General features: G+C 32.8%; 1 protein-coding gene across 1 annotated transcript; it reads right to left on the minus strand.

Annotated features, from left to right (window-relative positions):
* Nucleotides 1–2905: 2905 nt before the first annotated feature.
* On the minus strand, nt 2906–16360 carry LOC139512317 (D-beta-hydroxybutyrate dehydrogenase, mitochondrial-like). The gene is made up of 6 exons (XM_071299828.1): nt 16110–16360; nt 9898–10092; nt 8890–9042; nt 7331–7524; nt 4819–5070; nt 2906–3133 (listed from the first exon to the last, which is right to left on the minus strand). The coding sequence occupies exons 1-6, from the start codon at nt 16303–16305 to the stop codon at nt 3032–3034; spliced, it is 1092 nt and encodes a 363-aa protein (XP_071155929.1). The 5' UTR covers nt 16306–16360; the 3' UTR covers nt 2906–3031.
* Nucleotides 16361–20521: the final 4161 nt, after the last annotated feature.

A 20521-nucleotide genomic window follows, 5' to 3' on the forward strand; every position in this document is an offset into this window, starting at 1 on the left:
TGAACGAAAACCAAATATATAACACATAAACAAACGACAACCACTGAATTCCAGGCTCCAGATTTGCGATAGGCACATATATACAGAATATGGCGGGGTTAAACATGTAAACAGGATCCCAACCCTTCCCCTTACCTGGAACAGTGGTATAAAAGTACAAAATAATAACGAATTATGTAAAAAAAAAAAAGAGGCTTAAATCATCAGATGGACAAAAAAACAAGTTGACGTGGCCGGGTACTTGTACATCCCAACAACAAAAAGACACTAGTTTAAGATCTGAGAGTACTCACAGTTAACTGACAGCTAGTTCAAAACAACTAACAACTTATATTAAAAAAAATCATGCATCTAAGACTAAATTATCAATCCGTACACATCCAACATCCAATGGATTTATTGTAAACAGTCAGAGAAAAACATGACCTTGTGCAATGCCAAGATACAGATATCGACAGATTGTAGTTCCATGAATGTGTATATATATATATAGCATACTAGGAATAATTAGTTTTGTGGTTCTTTTTTGTGTGCGTAGCATTCTCATTTGGTTTTTGTTGTCAGTGATATATTTGATATGTTTCCCTCAGTTTTAATTTGTAGCCTAGAGTTGTTTTCTCTAAATCGAATTATGACTTTCTAACAGCGGTATACTATTGTTTCCTTTATTTCGCCCATTTTTAAAGTAACCCGTATGTATTTTTCAATTATATCGCTTTGAAAAGAGAAATTAAATCCCCGTTCCATGTGTAAGGTCAATGAATTTGAGCGCACACTGAATTATTTTATGCGCACAGTATATTTAAGTTTTGCGCACAATATATTATATTGTGCGCACAAGATATTTTAGTTGTGCGCACAATATATTTTAATGTTATTTCAATGCATGTCCCTAGCAGGGCTCCGTAGAATTCATACCGACCATTGTTCAGTATAGATTACCTTAGCTGTGTTTGGCCAAAATTTTGGGACATTTTAGTCCTCAATGCTATTCGAATTCGTACTTAATCTGGCCTACTAACATTTTTTTATTCGAGCGTCACTGAGGAATCTTTTGTAAACGAAACGTGCGTCTGTCGTTAATATAAAATTTCAATCCTGGTATATATGATGAGTTTATTCCCGAAGACAAAAAAGAAAGAAAAAAACATTCATAATACTTTGAAAAGTAAAATAACAAAAATACCGAACTCCGAGGAGAATTCTTCACGGAAATTCCCTTAAGTTAATGGCAAAATCAATAGCTCAAACACATCAACCAATTGTCATATTTAATTTAACTTTCATCTATAAGTGATAGCACCATGACCAATATAATTACGTAGCCGCATTCAGTAGGATTAGGGATGTAAAATTTCTGACTTCTTGTGAAGAGAGTGTAACTCGCTCTAAGCACGTTAACAAAAACATGCAAAATCTCAGGAAAATCCAGAAGAGGCCAAATGAATATAAAACGGAATAAAAGAGGAGTGAATTCAGGCACTCGAGTCTATGTTACGCAGCATGCAACACCCGTCGTACATACTTACTCTTGATATGCACTACTAAAGATAAGATAAAGCCTTCATGATAATGAATATCTCATTACTTCGCAGATCTCTTGCAAATGGAATTAACACTTTATTATTTCGTGCCTCCGATCGGAAGCACTTGTATGATAACAGTAAATAAACTCCTGACGATGAATATAAATCCTTTTATATCAATAACTCATCAAATATGAATATATAGCTCGAAGATTGTCGGAATTTGGACTTTGTATAATAACATGACTTATTTAGACCCAAAGAGAGAGAAATAAATATGAAATACAAATTCAATCAGCTACCTCATCATCACTTTCGTAGAGCGCCATTTAACGGTACGGGATTTTGAAATACGCAGTTGCGTTCGGATGGTCTAATGTATGCAAAGTATCGGATGCGTCGAAAAGTGTCAATGCAATGCAGTCAGCATGTTTACTACTCTTCATGGCATTGTATAGATACGTGACCTTTGCATGGTAAAGCAAACGGTATATTCTTTTATAACTTGCCCTCATTTTCAAATTGCAGTACAAATAGTTTGTCCTTCATAAACAAAGAAACACACTAAGAGGAGTTTACCGTTAAAATTGTGCGTGTTATCGTCCAGTGTATACATTTAATTTTTCCATTAAACAACCAACAATTAATATATCAGGTAGCTAGTTAACGTAAGACATCAATATTGGTATTCACTGTTTTAGACAATGTGACAGAATAGCATACATGTATGTTTGGATTTTAGCAATTTAATTGGATAACTTTTGTTGGTCCTTCCATTCCAACACTCCATGTATCTTACATTTACTGTGCATGATAATGGAACATAGACAGGAAGTCGGCCAAAGTTTAACTAGAATACTGTATTGTGAATAATGTACTAGCTGGTTTTTTTTTATTATTTTCAATTGAATGGGTCGATTTTGATTTTTTATGTTTTTTTTTCAATTTTCAATTGGTTTAAAGAATCATTGAACATAAGTGTAATTAAATCTTTTTGGCGCTTTGGTTATCAATACAACACTATTCTATTCTATTGTAACGGTTAGTGAAATCCTTTACATTTGTACACACGACGTATTTTGGGCTACTCCACGTGGGCTATGCACAGAATCTTCACCTTTCCCGTTTTTGCGTTTTCTATAAGGCAATTTGTATTAATATACATGCATTTGAAGAACATTACTTGTTCTTTTATATTTATTCTATATTTTTTAAAGGTATCTTGGAATGATTATACAGTATTGTCTTAACTGTTTGACCACGGAACTTAATAAGATGCACAAACTGATTCATGTGCACTCCAAGATGAATACACGAACATTGCAGATTAAAAAGCTGAGACGCATCCTTATAGGCTAAAAATACATTTGAAGATAAGATTGGTGTTGTATATATTTATCTATTCATTTGCTGCTGTCTATCTGTATCTATATATCAATTACATTATTAATGGTTGTCGTATGTATCTATAAATATCATCACTAACAACAGCATATGTATATAGACTAATTGGTTTGTTCAGCTATGGATTTATAACATCCTGTATGACGGCTTATGAAATAATCTGAGATGAACTCTGGCAAATATGGACAGAAGATAGCATAAAGCTGTAAAATAAAAGCAAAAACATTACTAAATTGTAACAGCTGTTATTTCAAATACAAAAGACATATCATTTCAGTATAGCACTCACCAAACAGAATAAACCATAAACGATTTTCTATGAACCTAAAATATTATGATAAAAGAGAAGAGGGTTGGGTTTTTTTCTTATTTTTTTATTTTTTTTTGTTTGTATTTATATTTAGTTTAAACTACTACATTATTTTTTTATCATTTCGATAATCTAATACATAATCTTTAATTATCATCAGAGGTAATCGTAACAACGTGAAATCATTATACTACTATTGCAAAAAAATATTTTCGCGAGTTCGTTATATGTTCTGTCAAAAAGAAATCTATACAGCTAAAACTCAGTAGATAGATAGAAAATATTATATAGTTTTTCAATATCAAATCCGTATCAACTGAAGACATAAAACGGTGTGTGATATATACAGAAAAAGTTATATCAGTTCTCAATCAATAATAATAATTATTCTCAATCAAGCAATTTTAGATGGCATGACGAAGTACTACATATATTGGGTTTGATAAAGCCTTTGCAACCGGTATTGATACCAATTACGTTGCGACATACAGATTAGGGGTGTGATTTGTACTTGTTTGACTTTATAACTATTTTGATCTATTAACACCACTGGGTCGATGCCACTGCTAGCGGACGTTTTGTTCCCGAAGGTATCACCAGTCCAATAGTCAGCACTTGGGTGTTGACATGATTATCAATTATATCATAATGTATGGTTATTTTTATAAATTTCCTGTTTAGAAAGCTTTAAATTTTTCGAAAAACTAAGAATTTTCTTATCCCAGGCATAGATTACTTAAACCATATTTAACAAAAAGTTTTTTTGAATTTTGGGTCATCAATGCTCTAACTTTGTGCTTGTATGGCTTTATAATTATTTTGATCCGAGCGACACTGATGAGTAGTATGTAGACAAAACGCTCGTCTGGTGTATTAAATTAAAATCCTGGTACCTTTGATAAGCAATATCTGTCACTATCTGCACGAATGTTTGATACAGTACAATTTATCGCATTTACTATTCTAGGTCATTCAACTCTTGTCATTTTAGTATCAAAAACATATCGATCGGAGGGAACTTGAAAAGAAATGAAATTAAACAGCATGCTGAGCCTTACAATTTGGTAAATAATTTGGTGCTTTTTAAAGGTGTATATTGTGTAAAAATTATTTTTCTTGCAAAATAAATACCAACAAGAATGTGTCCCTAGTACACGGATGCCCCATCCGCACTATCATTTTCTATATGCAATGGACCGTGGAATGAGGGGAAATCTCAAATTTGGCATTACAATTAGAAAGAATATATCATAGGGAACATATGTGAAGTTTCAAGTTGATTGGACTTCACCTTCATCAAATACCAAAAAAACAACTTTAACCTGAAGCGGGACAGACGAACGTACGAACAGACATCCGAACGGACGGACGAACGGACGCACAGACCAGAAAACATAATGCCCATAAAGGAGGCATAATAAGCAAGCCTAGCAACAGGTGAGAAATTCATATTCAATCCGCACAAAATGCTCCTACCCATCCCACTCTTGAAAATCAAACAACATTCCCGTTTATTATGACCAGCTTTCATTTAAAAAATACCACCTTGCAAACCAACTTGTAAAATTATCAACTTACAGCATAAATGTCACACAAGCCAGTTCCACCAGCAACAAGATACCGTGGTTTAGGTCGAATATTGACTAAGGCATCAACCATGGCATCCATTATAGGAACGACATTTTTCTCCGCATTGGCATCAGTATATTCTGAGTTGAGCCCTAAAAACATCTGGTACATCAAATACGGGTACTTTTCACCATAGGTTTCTTTCATTTCCGGTGTAGATGCATTCCACATGTCATCGACATGTTTTTTCAACCGTTTACACTATGATAAAAATAAAGTCCATGTAACTATGTTAATGTTCATTATGTTATTACATAAAATATATGAATAGTATGTATTTCAGCTTGGCTTACTAACTGTTATCATTGATTCCCATTTTTGAATGGAAAATGATACACGATTGAATTGGTTAATAATTAATCTTGTCAGAGTTTAATTACGGATTTTGTTTGTGGGACGTGCTGCTTAATCTTGAAATTTAGAATTCGGAGTAGTGTTTTTTTATTGCTATTTGGTCATGGCGATGTCGCCTGTTCTTTTATTGCTCCCCGTGATTCTGCTCTCTATTTCCGACTAGCAGCTAGAAATTGCATGTTATAACAATTTGTTTAATAGGTTTTTCCACTTTTCTGTTGAAAGACCAATTGTATTTGCCCTGATTAGTAGGTCTTTTCACTTTTCTATGGAAAGACCTACTGTACTTGTTCTGTTCTGATTATATTTTTTTTTCTTCCGCCAAATTTTGCTTTTGCAATAATGTTTTGTTTCGCAACATGTCACTTAAATATTTCTTATATTGTATCGTATAGTGTATACGCTTAAACGTTTACCCAGCTAAAAACTTGTGTGTGCATCTCTTTGGTAACAAAAAAAGATATCGGCAAAATTATGTTTCTGAATTGATCGGTACATTATCAGGATTTTTTTTTTCATAAACTTTGTTACCCTAGAATCCTTTTTTATTTTAGGCCCCTGTGTCCTAAGTTAGAAAATGAGGTCGAGGTCTTGTTCTAACTTTTGACATTTTCTAGTTTCTGTATTTTCTTTTTAAAGATATATATAAAAGAGCAAATTTTGTTCTTGAGATAAATTTTTGTTTCGCAATATGTCGCTTTGATATTTCTTATAATGGATTCATTTTAAAATTTAATCTGGCAAAGCCGAATTTTTTTTGTCACAGTTATCTCCCCATTCACTGTTTATCTTGTGTGTGCATCTTCTTCGTCTCAAAAAAAGATACCAATAAAATTCTCTCCGGAATTGTTCTTTAACATGTTAAAACCTCGGGAATGTTTAGTAAATTTGGATCGAAACCATCAAGTGAATTCTTCCTTATTGCGTAACTAAAATCCCGTTCCCTTCCACGAATGTGACCTACCGAATTAGATTATTTACTGGTTTGTAATAAAATGAGCGACACGACGGGCGACGCATGTATAGCAGGATCTATTTACCAATCCGGAGCATCTGAGTTCACCCCCAGTTTTTGGTGGGGCTCGTGTTGCTAAGTCTTTATTTTTCTATGTTGTGTCTTGTGTACTTCTTTATCTGTTTGTCTTTTTTTTTCGCCATGGTGTTATCAGTTTATTTTCGATCTATGAGCTGGAATGTCCCTCTGGTATCTTTCACCCGTCTTTTATAGGAGTTACCAAATAAATTTGTCGGTATATTTGTAACTCATGAACTCAAAGAAATATAACCCTCTAGAATCTTTTTTATTTGTAGCCCATGGGTCCCAACTTTCAAAATTAGGTCAAGGTCAAAGGTTTTTAATTTTCTTTCGAATCTGTTTGTTCATTTATTTTGATAAAACATAGATGACTATTGCATAAGGAAATAGTTTCAATATTGTATGTTAAGACGTCATGGTACCAAAAAAGAGGGTACATGCATAATGCCGTCATTTGACGCTTCGGATATGATTTTCTTATTACTTACAAAGTATTTTTGTTAGTCTTAATGCATTTGTTTTTATAAAAAATTACTTGAATTATAAGTTATAAAGGATAATTTTACAGAAATTAATTATGAATGTCTAAATAAAGGCAACAGTAGTATACCGCTATTCGAAATTCATAAATCGATTAAGACAAAAAACAAATCTGGGTGAAAAACTAAAACTGAGAGAAACACATCAAATATAAGAGGAGAACTACGGCACACCAGAAACACAACACTAAAATGTAACACACACAGAAACGAACTATATTATAACAATGGTCATTTTCCTAACCTGCTACATGACATTTTAAGAACAAAATGGTGGGTTGAACATGGTTTTGTGGCCTGCAAAACCTTAAGCTTTCTGGTGAACGCACTCACAATTTGGTGAGTAAATTTGACTGTACTTACAAGCTTTCAAACTTCTTCGTCTGGTCTATGAAGGATAAACTCTTTGGCAAACCGACCAATCATTTGACATCTAAATAAAGTCCATCGGACTGTTTTTGAATTAATAAGTCCATTAAAACACAAGTTATTCATACATTTAATGACACGATATAAGAAACCCTTGTCTTACCACTTCATCTGATGCAAATCCAGTAGCGTGTGAAAATGCTCCAGGCTCTATCATAGATACGCCGACGCCAAACTTTGCCATTTCTAATCGTAAGGAATCCGTCAAGGTCTCTACTCCATGTTTAGTAATATTGTAGTTGGAAAGACCTGGCCATGAAAATCTGCCAGCTACACTGGATACATTCACAATTCTGCCTGAAAGAGATAAATAGGAGCAACAGAAGTATATCACTGTTCAATAGTAATAAATCGATTATTAAGCCAGGAGAAATCCGGTCACAAATCAAAGCCAATGAAACGCATCAACACAGACAACTGAACTGAAATAAAAACAAACGGAAACATACATAGAAACAGACTTTTTGATAAATATGCATGACTTGTTATAGGACATTTTATGAATCAAAAGGTGGTTGAACTTGATTTTTATTGCTAGCCGATCCTCCTGCTTATAAGGCAATGTTAACAATACCGCGTAAATGGCAACATTACGTGACAGAAGAACAGTACATACAAACTCAAGAAAAATCAGCACAGAGAAATACATGAATAAAATTATATTTTAGAACATTACAAAATGTAACTGCATAATTCAACAGACAACCCTAATAACTTTGCGACAGCACACCAGGACACAACAAACGAAGTGTAAACTACACATAACGTGAATGGATCAAATGACGTATGTTTGTGACATTTACATCATCACTGGTAAATTTTAAAAAATAAGAAAGATGTGCAAAAATATAAAATTGGGATTGATTTTTTTCTGGAATTTACGGACTGTCATTTCAAAAGTACATTGATTTTTTTCCATGTTGAATAACTCATCGTGACTTTGAGAGTAATATAAACGCTGTTCCTATACTTTATATGTGTTTAAGTGCTTTGCATGTACTGACTTGTGTCATGAATTGATAACAATTATCCTCTGTTTTACTATCATTTTGTATTCAATACATCCATTCAATAGGATCTGAATAATGGTTTGACCAGGATATGAGGTGGATAACATCTGTTGAAAACATGTAAATCAACTCTATGGTACAATATTTAGCTTTACTTAACATGTTTAAAGGTCTCCTTCAACTTTGCTAAAAGTCTTTAGTACTCTTTATATGCATCACATACAGCGTCACAGCTTGTCAATAACAAGTTATATTTAATTTCTGCGGTCTGAACGGAAATTATATCACATTTTTTTCTTTATCCCGAATAGAAAAACCGATTAATAATCAAATGTCTATGAATGCAATCAGTAATTTATTACCCTAGATATATTTTACTTAGTTTAAAATTTTGAGCTATTGGAGCTCAGGTACCTAACCAATCTCCACAGATTTCGGGCGTAAAATGGTGATAAAAAGTTAAACGTTCATCCTCTATACATCTTCAAAACAGCTGTTTCCAATCCCAACGATTTTAGCATAACTAGAAAATATAAGTTTTTTGCTCTATTTCACGAAGACATATTTCTTCTTTTTAGCCAAAATATCAATGATTATCATTCACAATATTATATATATATATAAGCCCCGAGTTCATGAAAAGGGAATCTACCTTTAGATTTTCGAATCATTGGTAGAAAAGCTTTGACGATTGCGATTTGACCGTTCAGATTAACTTCCTGACATTTTCTATAATGGTCTAGTAAACAGAACTCGATGTCTCCGGGTATACCAAATCCTGCATTGTTTATAACTCCCCATAAACCTGTAAAATATAGATCGTTTCAATTCCTAATGATATGATCACATGTGTCAATCAACTACATTAATGGTTACATTTTCATAACAAAAAGTAAATTATCGGTGAACTTTGTGTTATCTTTTTAACTGGATATTAGATTCCAAAGAAAATATTTGAAATACTAATTTAAAATAACAATATCGCGAATCACTTTTAGACGCTCTTTCTGATACTTTTTGCGTATTTTATTCTATGATCAACTTGAACTTACCATGTTTAATATGACGGGTTTCACTGTTGGAAACGGTTCAGATGCTGACCGTGTAGGATTTTGACTGCCATGTTTAAGCAAATTTTGTTGAAATACGCTTTTAAAATGTTTATGCTTAGCTTGCCAAATCTTAAGTCATAGACGTACCTAATGAATAATCGAGATATACGAACATACTGATAGCATGACGTGTTTACTATTCGTACTTCTTAAAAGGTTCGAGGAACACTTGGGTAACAATTTTGAGGATCAGAACTTGAACCATCATCTAATGTCTTTCCAATGACCCTCCTTTTTTTAAACATAAAAATACCAAGAGACATAAGACTTACTATTTCTTAACACATATTGTTCCTCGATTGTTATTGAGGTAAAGTATACACACTAGTTTAGTTATGGCACATAGTTATCTGCAAGTTATATGTTTGACACCATGTCAGTGCTTTACTACGGAAGCCTTATAACAAATCATCAATTGTGGGTTTTTTTTAATTTTCCCTTATGCTTACGACATAGTTTTGAATTGATAATTTCTGTGTAATGCATTCAATGTCTCATCTGCGAATATCTTACAATTCTGAGTTTCATAGAATAATTAATAGTTTAACCTTCGCCTATTTTCTGTACATGATCAACTGCATCCTGTATTTCCACTGACTTTGTGACATCTAACTGTATTAAATGCAGATTGGGTAACTTTCTATCCTTTAATTTGTTTGCTCCTTTGTCATTTATATCTAATACACCAGCAAACACTATAAAACCATCTTTAGCTAATCGAATAGCGATGAAGTGTCCAAAACCTATAAATATAGAAAAAAAAATAAATGGATATGTCAACGTTATTTTATCAATGTTATCTTATATCGAATGAAAATTTAAAAAAAAAAATAAGCAAATGTATACGTTTATATGGATACATCGATGCGTTTGAAACAGAAACGTAATCGACACAATCATATTACTGCTTAAAACATTGTTGTGAAAGATACCAGAGGGCCAGTCAAACTCATAAATCGAAAATAAACTGACAACGCCATGGCTAAAAACGAAGAAGACAAACAGACAAACAATAGTACACATGATACAACATAGAAAACTAAAGAATAAGCAACACGAACCCCACCAAAACCTAGGGGTGATCTCAGGTGCTCCGGAAGGGTAAGCATATCCTGCTCCAAATGTGGCACCCGTCGTGTTGCTTATGTGATAACAAATCCGGTAAATAGTATAATTCGGTAGGTCACATTCATGAAAGGGAAGGGGATTGTTGTTAAGACCGATATCATTTGTGAATCGGTTATTCCATAACGGTCCACCAACTCGTGATGGCGTCCGTAAAATTTACGATGAGATGATTTCAACTTCACCATTTGGAACTCTTGGTTTAATAGCTTCCTTGTGAGCAGCAACCCTCTATCAAAAAAATTATGATAAGAAATGCAAGCACGGGAATATCGTATCAATTGGGAGATATATACCACGTATGCAGGTACTGCTGGAATGTTGCTACTTAGAAATGAAAAGTTCACAATTGGAAAGCTGAAATCATCTCTTTTGTCGTAAAGTTTTGTTTTTAACCCACCTTCATTGTCAATTTCTAGATGTAAGTCAAGATATGAGGTCGACTTAACTTTATCTGTATCCTTTATCTCTAGTTCGATGGGATAGATGCGTTCAACATAGTCACCAAATTTTGAATTATTTAATGAAAGAACATCATCTATATAGCGGATAGTAGAGTTAAAGGATATTGCTAACTTCTTATCTTTCTTCCTAAGAAGTTCCTGTATGAAGTCAGAGTTGTAATAATAAAGAAAAAAGTCGGCAAGAAGAGGGGCACAATTTGTTCCCATTGGAATGCCGACAGTCTGTTGAAAAACACGTCTTTCGAACGTAACAAATATGCTGGAAATCAAGAAATGAAGCATCGTGATAATGTCATTTTCAGAGAATTTTTTGTTTGAATCAGAGTGATCCTTTACAAAGTAGGATTTATCCCTCCCTAAGACAAGATACTTGTATCTTCGTTTGCCATTCTTTTTTATGAAATAAAACAATACCAACTCTTTCCATTTGTCTTTTAGTTTGGAATGTGAAATACTTGTGTAAAGTGTAGAAAAGTCAAATGTTTTAATACTTTTACAAGATGAAAGAGAGTTAGATTCTCTGTACTCTCTTTCATTTTGTAATAGTATTAAAACATTTAAGTGTTTTGCAACATTTGGGTCTTTAAAAATTGACGTAGCATGGGCATTGATATACCCATTCAGTTTTTTAATTTTGATTTGTATCAACGACCTCACTGCCTTAACCCATTCTGAGAGAGTGTCTACGTCTTCCTTCTCGCGCTTAGCCCATTGCCTGGCATAATCCTCGACTGAATCCATCAAAAAAATTTTAAGTTGTATTACCAATTGAAGGGTTAAGCTCACGATATTTCAAACCTTTTGAAGGGAAGTGTTATTAACAAAGTTGAGGTCCACGGTAATAACGTGGCCAGCCGGATTATATGTGAATTGGAAACTAGCACAAGTGCAATCAGGAGGTTTAGACTTGAAGTCGTCAATATTGAGATTACTGCAAAACCTGTTTGTAATTGAAAATTTTAGTTGCAATAGGTTTAGTATAGGTATAAGAAATCATTGGTACAGACTGGTCTTTGAAATAAGGAGGTATTTTCGATTGAACTAATTTATGATGAAGAATATTGCCTAAGTTGACGCCATCGAGACCTTTGTTGGCAAAGGAAAGATTAAGGAAAGATCTTTTCCCTTTTTCATCTTTTCCAATGCGGACTGGCTTGAAAAGTCTGTGACTTGCAATATCCGAAATTGTAGCTGTAGGTTTGTATTGTTTGAATGAGGATTTGTAACAGTGGTTTCCAAACATAAATTGAAAAGAGAATGAAGTTTAGATAGGGGTAATGAATAAAGTTTCGTGCGAATGTGATGAATACCTAACGGCTTTTGTATAGTAGAGTTGAAAATGAAAACATTCTATACCCGTTTTTTTTTTTTTATTTCAGTGATTTGACTATCATGTGGGACCTATAAGAAACCATTTTGTTACTTATTATTGTCCAATATCTTTAGGAATAGCCCTCCAAAAAAATATTGGACAGCTGGAGGTAGAATTATTGATTCTTAAAAGTATATTTTAACGTTTTGTGTTGTTTACTTTAGCATCAATTTGGTTGATAATGCTCATTGTAAGTTTTTCTTTCGTTTCTTTTATGTATTTCTGTTTTCCCCGTCTTTGAATATCATAATTGACCTGTGGTGTTGATGATATTCTACATTGCATGATTTTCAGCTACAATTAAAATAAAAAAAAAAAGTAATGCTTCTAACGTTTAATAGAGCACGTCTCAATACAAGAACCACAAGTAAAATAATTGTATTATTATTATCTTATCAAGAGATGATCATGATCGCTCACCGGAAGTAAAGTTTTACCAAGTGTTGATGTGCATGCCACATATTGTTCTTTGGGAGAAATAGCTAATTGAGAATTTGATTAACAACGATAACCTGGCCCTGTGTACAAGGTGCCAAATCGAGAAGAACTTGGTTTGTGAACTAGGGGACTACATTTGTACAATAGTTTGTGGGTTTTTTTAATTTTCAAGTGTTTGGGGTTAGTTTCATAAAGCTTTCTTAGGACTAAGACATGTCTTAGTATGGTTTTGCGACATATATTGGTCCTATGTGGGTTTCACAAAGTGGTATTAAATTATGACATCTATTAAGATTGGTCATAAAGTTAGGAATGTACGAGAGGTGTCTTATGGTGGTCTTGGTATAGCCATAAATTTATTTATATAAATTACACTCATATTTATATCAATTTTTTAAATCATACGCCAGACGCGTGTTTCGTCTACATTTGACACATCAGTGACGCTCAGATCAAAATAGTTTTAAAGTTAAACAAGTACAAAGTTGAAGAGCATTGATGACCCTACGATTATCTATGTCTGGGATACGAAATCAGTAGTTTTTCCGAAAAAAATTATATCGTTCACGTCGTATTAATATTGTGTTACAAGTATATACCTTTGTGTTTACATCGCTCACATAGTATACATATAGCAATGTTAACAATATATAGTCAATATCAATAACATTTCATAAAACACGCTGCTTTTATTGTTATTAGTAAGATTAAATCATTAGGCATTACATCAACTTAATAAATTGAGCTTATCGTCTGCTAAAATAGAGTTAATTTTTCTTTAAATTTTAAGGACTTGAGCGTCTTTCTTTTTTCCACATAATTTCATAAGCGGTTTTCCTGCTTGTTTTGGAAATAAAATTTAATGCTTTTCGTGATTTGTAGATTGCCTGATTTGAACTGAAGGAACACAAAAACTCACCCTATCCCACCCTTGAGAATATTTCTTCTGCTGTTTGTTGTATATTTTCAGATATTGTCAAAAGAAGCGTCGTGGATTGGACATAATGTGAACTGAATACATAGTTTTACTGAATGGCTGAATTTATCACAGTTGGCGTCTGGTAGCCAAAACGCCATTTGGCGAAAACATATGATAGTCCTTCAATGTTTTTATCTTCGACATTAATGAGACATTGTCGAAGAATGTAAATTCAAAGGCCGGTTGATATATACTAGTAGTTGAACTGTCCTAATAAATTCATGACAAAACGTTTCCAAAAAAATCAAACATACAATTGTTGTTTTTTATTATGAATATTAATTAGTTTGTCTTACAATTTGTCTATTACGAAGGTAGTCTGGAATCGTTGAAAATATAACGAGTGATTTCAATGAATTTGGGTTATCTTTTATCAGGTATATCAAATTCCTAAATTTACATCTGTTGGTTTCTTCGAATATATAATAATATAGTGTGTAAGGTTCCACTAAAGTCAAAATATAGGACACTTCATCACCATCTAAACTTTGCCTGTATTTTTCAACCTATAATGAATAAAGTCCTAAACTGTATAAGGATATCTTCATTTAAACATACTTAACATAACTAAACACATTTATTTAAAAACCAGTTGTTGGCATGACACGGGTTGTGTTCTTCTCATATATGTCATGATGGTATGATACTAAACCCCTAACGGGAAGGATTGTGCCTAATATTCTTATGATGAAGACATAATCTTTCAATCAGTTTAATTGGAGTCTGGAGCTGCCATGTCAGTTAACTGCTAGTAGTCTGTTGTTATTTATGGATTATTGTCATTTTGTTTATTTTCTTTGGTTACATCTTCTGACATCAGACTCGGTTTTCCCTTGAACTGAATTTTGATGTGCGTATTAATATTGTTATGCGTTTACTTTTCTGCATTGGCTAGAGGTATAGGGGAGGGTTGAGATCTCATAAACATGTTTAACCCCGCCGCATTTTTGCGCCTGTCCCAAGTCAGGAGCCTCTGGCCTTTGTTAGTCTTGTATTATTTTTAATTTTAGTTTCGTGTGGTCAATTTGGAGTTTAGTATGGCATTCATTATCACTAAACTAGTATATATATTTGTTTAGGGGCCAGCTGAAGGACGCCTCCGGGTGCGGCAATTTCTCGCAACATTGAAGACCAGTTGGTGACCTTCTGCTGTTGTCTGCTCTATGGTCGGATTGTTGTCTCTTTGACACATTCCACATTTCCATTATCAATTTTATATACACACTGTGTCAATTGTAAATAATCTTGCAATTGTTATGTTGTGGCCAAACCAGTTCATGGGGTGAACACTAAATTTTCAAATAAAATCTGGAAGCCTGTTAGACGGCTTAATTTGTTTAAAATTGGAATGAACGAATACAGTTACATGTAATGCAGTACAAGCTAATGTTGATTTTTAGAAAATGTATTGATTTACGAGTTTAAGTTAATTTCACGTATCTAAATGAACGAATATCAAAGGTACAATACAGAAATTGGACCAATATGCCAGTGAAACATATTTATGTTACAAAACAACATTAGCTTGTACTCCATTACATGTAACAGTATTCGTCCATACCAATTTTAATCAAGTTAAGGTAGATTCATGGTATACCGACATCTTGAATTGTACAATTGCAGTTCAAAATCAGTTTAATTATGTGCCCAAATCTTACATTAAAGACAAATTTGCAATTTAGTGGTTAGACTGTTTATTTAAATAAAGAAAACTCTGTGATTTATTGTATTATACCAAATATTTGAACAAATATCTGTCTCAAAAAGTCTATACTTATGATCTACCTTAAGTCGTCTCGTAGGCCTCCAGATTTTTTGCAAAATTTAGTGTTCACCCCAAGAACCGGTTTGACCACAACATAACAATTTCAAGTTTATTTACAATGTTAAGCATGTTTAAATAAAGATAAGTTCCCATAATTTAAGACTTTATTCATTATAGGTTGAAAAATACAGGCAAAGTTTAGATGTGTATGAAAGACGGACGAAAGATACCAGAGGGAGAGTCAAACTCATATATAGAAAATAAACTGACAGCGCCATGGCTAAAAATAAATAAAAAAACAGACAGACAGACAGACAGACAAATAATAGTACAGAAGACACAACATAGAAAACTAAAGACTAAGCAACACGAACCCCACCACAAACTGGGGGTGATCTCATGTGCTCCGGAAGGGTAAGCAGATCCTGCTCAACATGTGGCACCCGTCGTGTTGCTTGTGTTATTACAAATCCGGTAAATAGTCTAATTCTAATAATGAAGTGTACTATATTTGACTTTATTGGAACCTTAAAATAGTCTAGCGGCATTGAGAATAAGCTGTTGACAAACTATATTTAATCTATATACCACAATTATTATATCAATTATAGACATACCCGTATCGCATCCAGTAATGAGAACCGCTTTTTTATCCACAGGCAAAAGTTCTTTAAACTTTGATTCAATATAACTGTTCGTTATTTTCAATACTAACAAAGAAATAATGTACAAATAATAGTCAATGCAAATGTTGATGGTTAAAAAAGATAAGAAAATGAAAATGAACATTCGATAATATAATGTTGTATTCATCTTAACATCCGATTTTGTTTGTCTATCTCAAAATTATACCTATCTCTGCATGTATAAAACAATATCAGTGCCCTTTATGCACTGTCTTTATCAAAATGTAGTTAAGTTAGTTATGCTAGTGTACTTGACCGAGAAAATGCAATTATTCACTGGTGGTAAGCGGATGGTCGTAACATAAAGTTATACATACTAATTCTCAGTGCATTGATATTGAAACAAAATTTGATGCATCAAAACATTCCAATTTTCGTAAAAAGTAAAATCCCCAAAATATTGAACCCAGAGGAAAATCTAATCGGAAAGTCCATAATCACATGGCAAAATCAAATGAAAAAACACATCAAAAACGAATGGACAAGAACTGTCATATTCCTGACTTGGGACAGGCATTTTCAAATGTAGAAAATGGTGGATTAAACATGGTTTTATAGCGCTAAACCTCTCACTTTGATGACACTCTCGTCAAATTCCGTTATATCTACAATGATTTATTTACAATGATACAACTATTTAAAATAATCATTCAATAATTCGAGCATGATGGTCGTACCTAAAAAACCAAAAACGTTGAGGATGGTCGTAACGTAAATCAGTGATGGTCGTAACTTTTTATTGAATAAGACCGAATAAGGCAAGTCAAGAGTTTTAACCGTGTCTTTTATTATATAAATATATTATGATGTATTTGTGATTTTTAAATTTTTACATACAACGTATAATAAAGCAATTTCAATCCGTGTAATACTTTAAAAAGTTTTCAAATTTTAATTATTGGAAGTTTAATTAAAGTTTGATTTAAAATTCCAAATTTTTTAAATGTTTTGGACCGAATAAGGAAGGTCAAGAGTTTAAAACGTGTCTTTTGCTATATGAATATATTATATTATATATCTGTGAAGTTGTTTTCATCAAATAATAAAAACTAAAAGGGGTGAAGAGAGCCTGAGGGGTACCTGTAAAGTGCGAAACGGAAGAAAACTTTAACGAATCGAACGTAACAATACATAATGAAATGAACAGTCATTGTTACTTAAAGTATTATGTATAAAATTAACCAAGAGGCAAATAGTTGTAAGCGGTTAAATTCATGAACAATGTAAATTTCTCAAAAGTAAAGAATTAATTTTAAAACAAGAAACACAGCTCTGGCTATGGTCATTCTTCGTTAGGAATAAAAAAAAAAAAGCAGGAAATGTGTCAAATCATTTTTAATTACAAAATAAATGATTTTAAGAATCCTTTTTTTTTCTTCTTTAGATTTTGCATCTATTGAAAATATAAACTTTTTCAAAACTATTTGAGGATGTACCTTCTAGGTGGTTTTTTTTTAAATCTACAATTAAAAATTGATACATTAAGTCGAAAGAGCATTATTAAGGAATCAAAATAAGCTAAAAATATTGATAGGTTATGAAGGTCGTTATCGAGACTAGACCATACCCAGGTCCGTACCTGAATTAAAGAACATACGCTTTATTTTTAGCCTGGTTTTTTTAGAAAGTCGTATTGTCTTTTGGTAAAATCAAGCTGATTATAAGGTGCACAGTTATGTCCAATGACGAAGTTCATGTATGATTATTACCAGGGGTTATAACAAATCCTGAATACACCTATTGATACCATGCCAAATTGCCTTCGTTGAAATTATGCAAACATCCCATAGAGCAAATAACACGGATGATGTATATCATAGCAGTGTTTTAAGCGACACGTACATGCAGGTCATAAATTAATTTGTTGAATGAAATCAAATCGGTAACTACTGATGGGTGCCGTAGATTTTGAGCGATAATTTATTGACATGGGTTGTAATACTGAATCCATGGGGTATCAATGAACATTGTGTTGGCTTCGAACATAGGAGGTTGTTGATGTCTGTTCTAAAACGCTATACACACTGAACTTAAGAATGGAATCAAATACATGTATGCGTAGCTTGTAGCCAGTATAATATTAAAAGATAGAACTGGTCTTTTAAAGCTGAATACCTTCATACCATATAAACATATAACATACACATTATTTTCAACCTGCATATGTATGTGATAGTTGCCGCAGTACATTTAGTTCTACCTTGTTATATTATCCTGGCTACAAACTAGTATTTTATCTTACTCTTAAATTCAGCGCGTGTAGCAGTGTGAAATATATATCAACAATATTCATACTTTCGAGGTTAACACAATGTTCATTACGACAGCATGGATTCAGTTTTCATTTTGTACCAATACTTCGAACTAATATCAATGATATACCACAATATATGATCGTTATATAATCGATAAAAAATAAAGACAACACGTCAAAAACTCCAGGACTCCGGAGTGGATTTGTGGATTTAATTGCATCGTGAACGACCAAAATCCGAATATTTGAAGGCCAAAGGTTTATAAGAACTGCAATAGCTGATTAAAAGTTAAAGATGATTGTTCAAAATTGTACGTTCAATAATTTCATCTGTCGACATGATTGCAGATAATAAAAAGTCGTAAATGAAAAAAAGATCTAAAAACAAATATGAGGGAATGCGTGTATTTAACAATTTTATGCTTTAACGTACAGTGAAAAATATATTAATTATTAACCCTAACATACTATTGGGCTTAATGCGAGTTGATTAGTTTTCACCGTTACTCCTAAATAATGTGCCTTTCAAATACATCAGAACTGTGTATGTTTAGTAATTATTTAGCTTAATTTCTGCATACCATTATCAGAGTAACAAATAATATTGTTTGTAGCAAACCATATATGACAGCTGAGTTTATTACTTTTACTTTTAAAATATCTAAAAAAAAAGTTCGTCAAAATATTCGAGTTACGGTCATCTTTCAAAGTTACGACCATCTTGTGTCGGTTACGACTATTATTCAAAATACTATAGTTGACTTTACGACCATTACACATTTAAAGTTTCGATCATTATGCTCGAATTTTTTAATGACTATTTTACGAAAATTGGAATAATTTTATGTATTAACTTTGGTTTCAATATCAACGCACTCACGATAAGTGTATATGAGACAGGCGGTTTGGCTCAAATGAACCTTTTACTGCACGAAATCCGCTTACCACCAGTGATTATTCAAAGACAAACGATGAAAATTAAATCCTAAACGTTATTTTGTATTCGTAACAGCTGCACACCAAGTGTCTCTAAGTGACAATTAGTAGAATTCATTCATATAGTTATTAACCTACAATTATATTCTACATGTTGAAGACGATGGACAAAAACCAGGTCAAAACAAGAAATATCATAGTCAAATATTGATGTGTATATCTGAACTAGGGATGTCAACGAGTACTCGAGTACTGGAATATCGTTCGGTAGTACCGAGTAACGAATACTAAAATGATACTCGACTAATCGGTGTCCTATTAGAATGTTGTTGCTTTTCAAAGCTTTTACAAGTAATATTTTTATCGAGAGCGCCTCCTGGGAAATTAAATACTTATTAAAATTAACCAAAATTAAAATGCATTTCGGGTGTTTTGGTTTAATTGTCTTAAAAATTATGTTAAAGAACAGAGGTCGGTTTGGAACAAGAGCACCTTTCGTAAGGTTACACTTTTATCTGATCTTAATCATTCACCAATTTATGTAGCGTAAGAGCAAACATTTTCATCAACAGGGCTGTTAATAGACAATTTTCATGTTACCGACTTTTGACTCTGGCATTTATAAGTTTTCGACATGTTACCTTCTTTATCGTTGGACATTCTTGTACTTGATCGAGCAAGAGCAACGTAAATAAGTAAATTCAAGATTTTAATCGGTAAAATTTAAAGGGAAAGTTTACTGTTTAATGATTTCCACATGTTCCATACATGACTAAATCATCAGAAAGCAGTAAACTTTCCTCGCAAATGGTACCCTTTGTATAATGGATTTTACTTATATTGGTCGCTCGTTATTGACCGAGTACCAGTTTATCTAACCATACAGTAGTTAAACTGTCGAAAAAATATAAATTCCGGAGTCAAAAGTCTGTACTATGAAAATAGACTATTATGTAACAAAGTCGTAACAAGAAATCGTCTCGTCCCTGGAATAGTTAACAAATGATATTTCTTAATAAGCAAATCCGTTGCACCATGTGTCGACCCTCAGAAATTTATTATATGCATCATTAAGTTGTAATCATCACATTTGTTGATCATTAAATGTGTTTTTACGGTTCCCATATACTGTTTACTGTCTGAGTAAATGTTT

This window comes from Mytilus edulis, chromosome 2 (genome assembly GCF_963676685.1).
Source record: "Mytilus edulis chromosome 2, xbMytEdul2.2, whole genome shotgun sequence".
Lineage (NCBI taxonomy): Eukaryota > Metazoa > Mollusca > Bivalvia > Mytilida > Mytilidae > Mytilus > Mytilus edulis.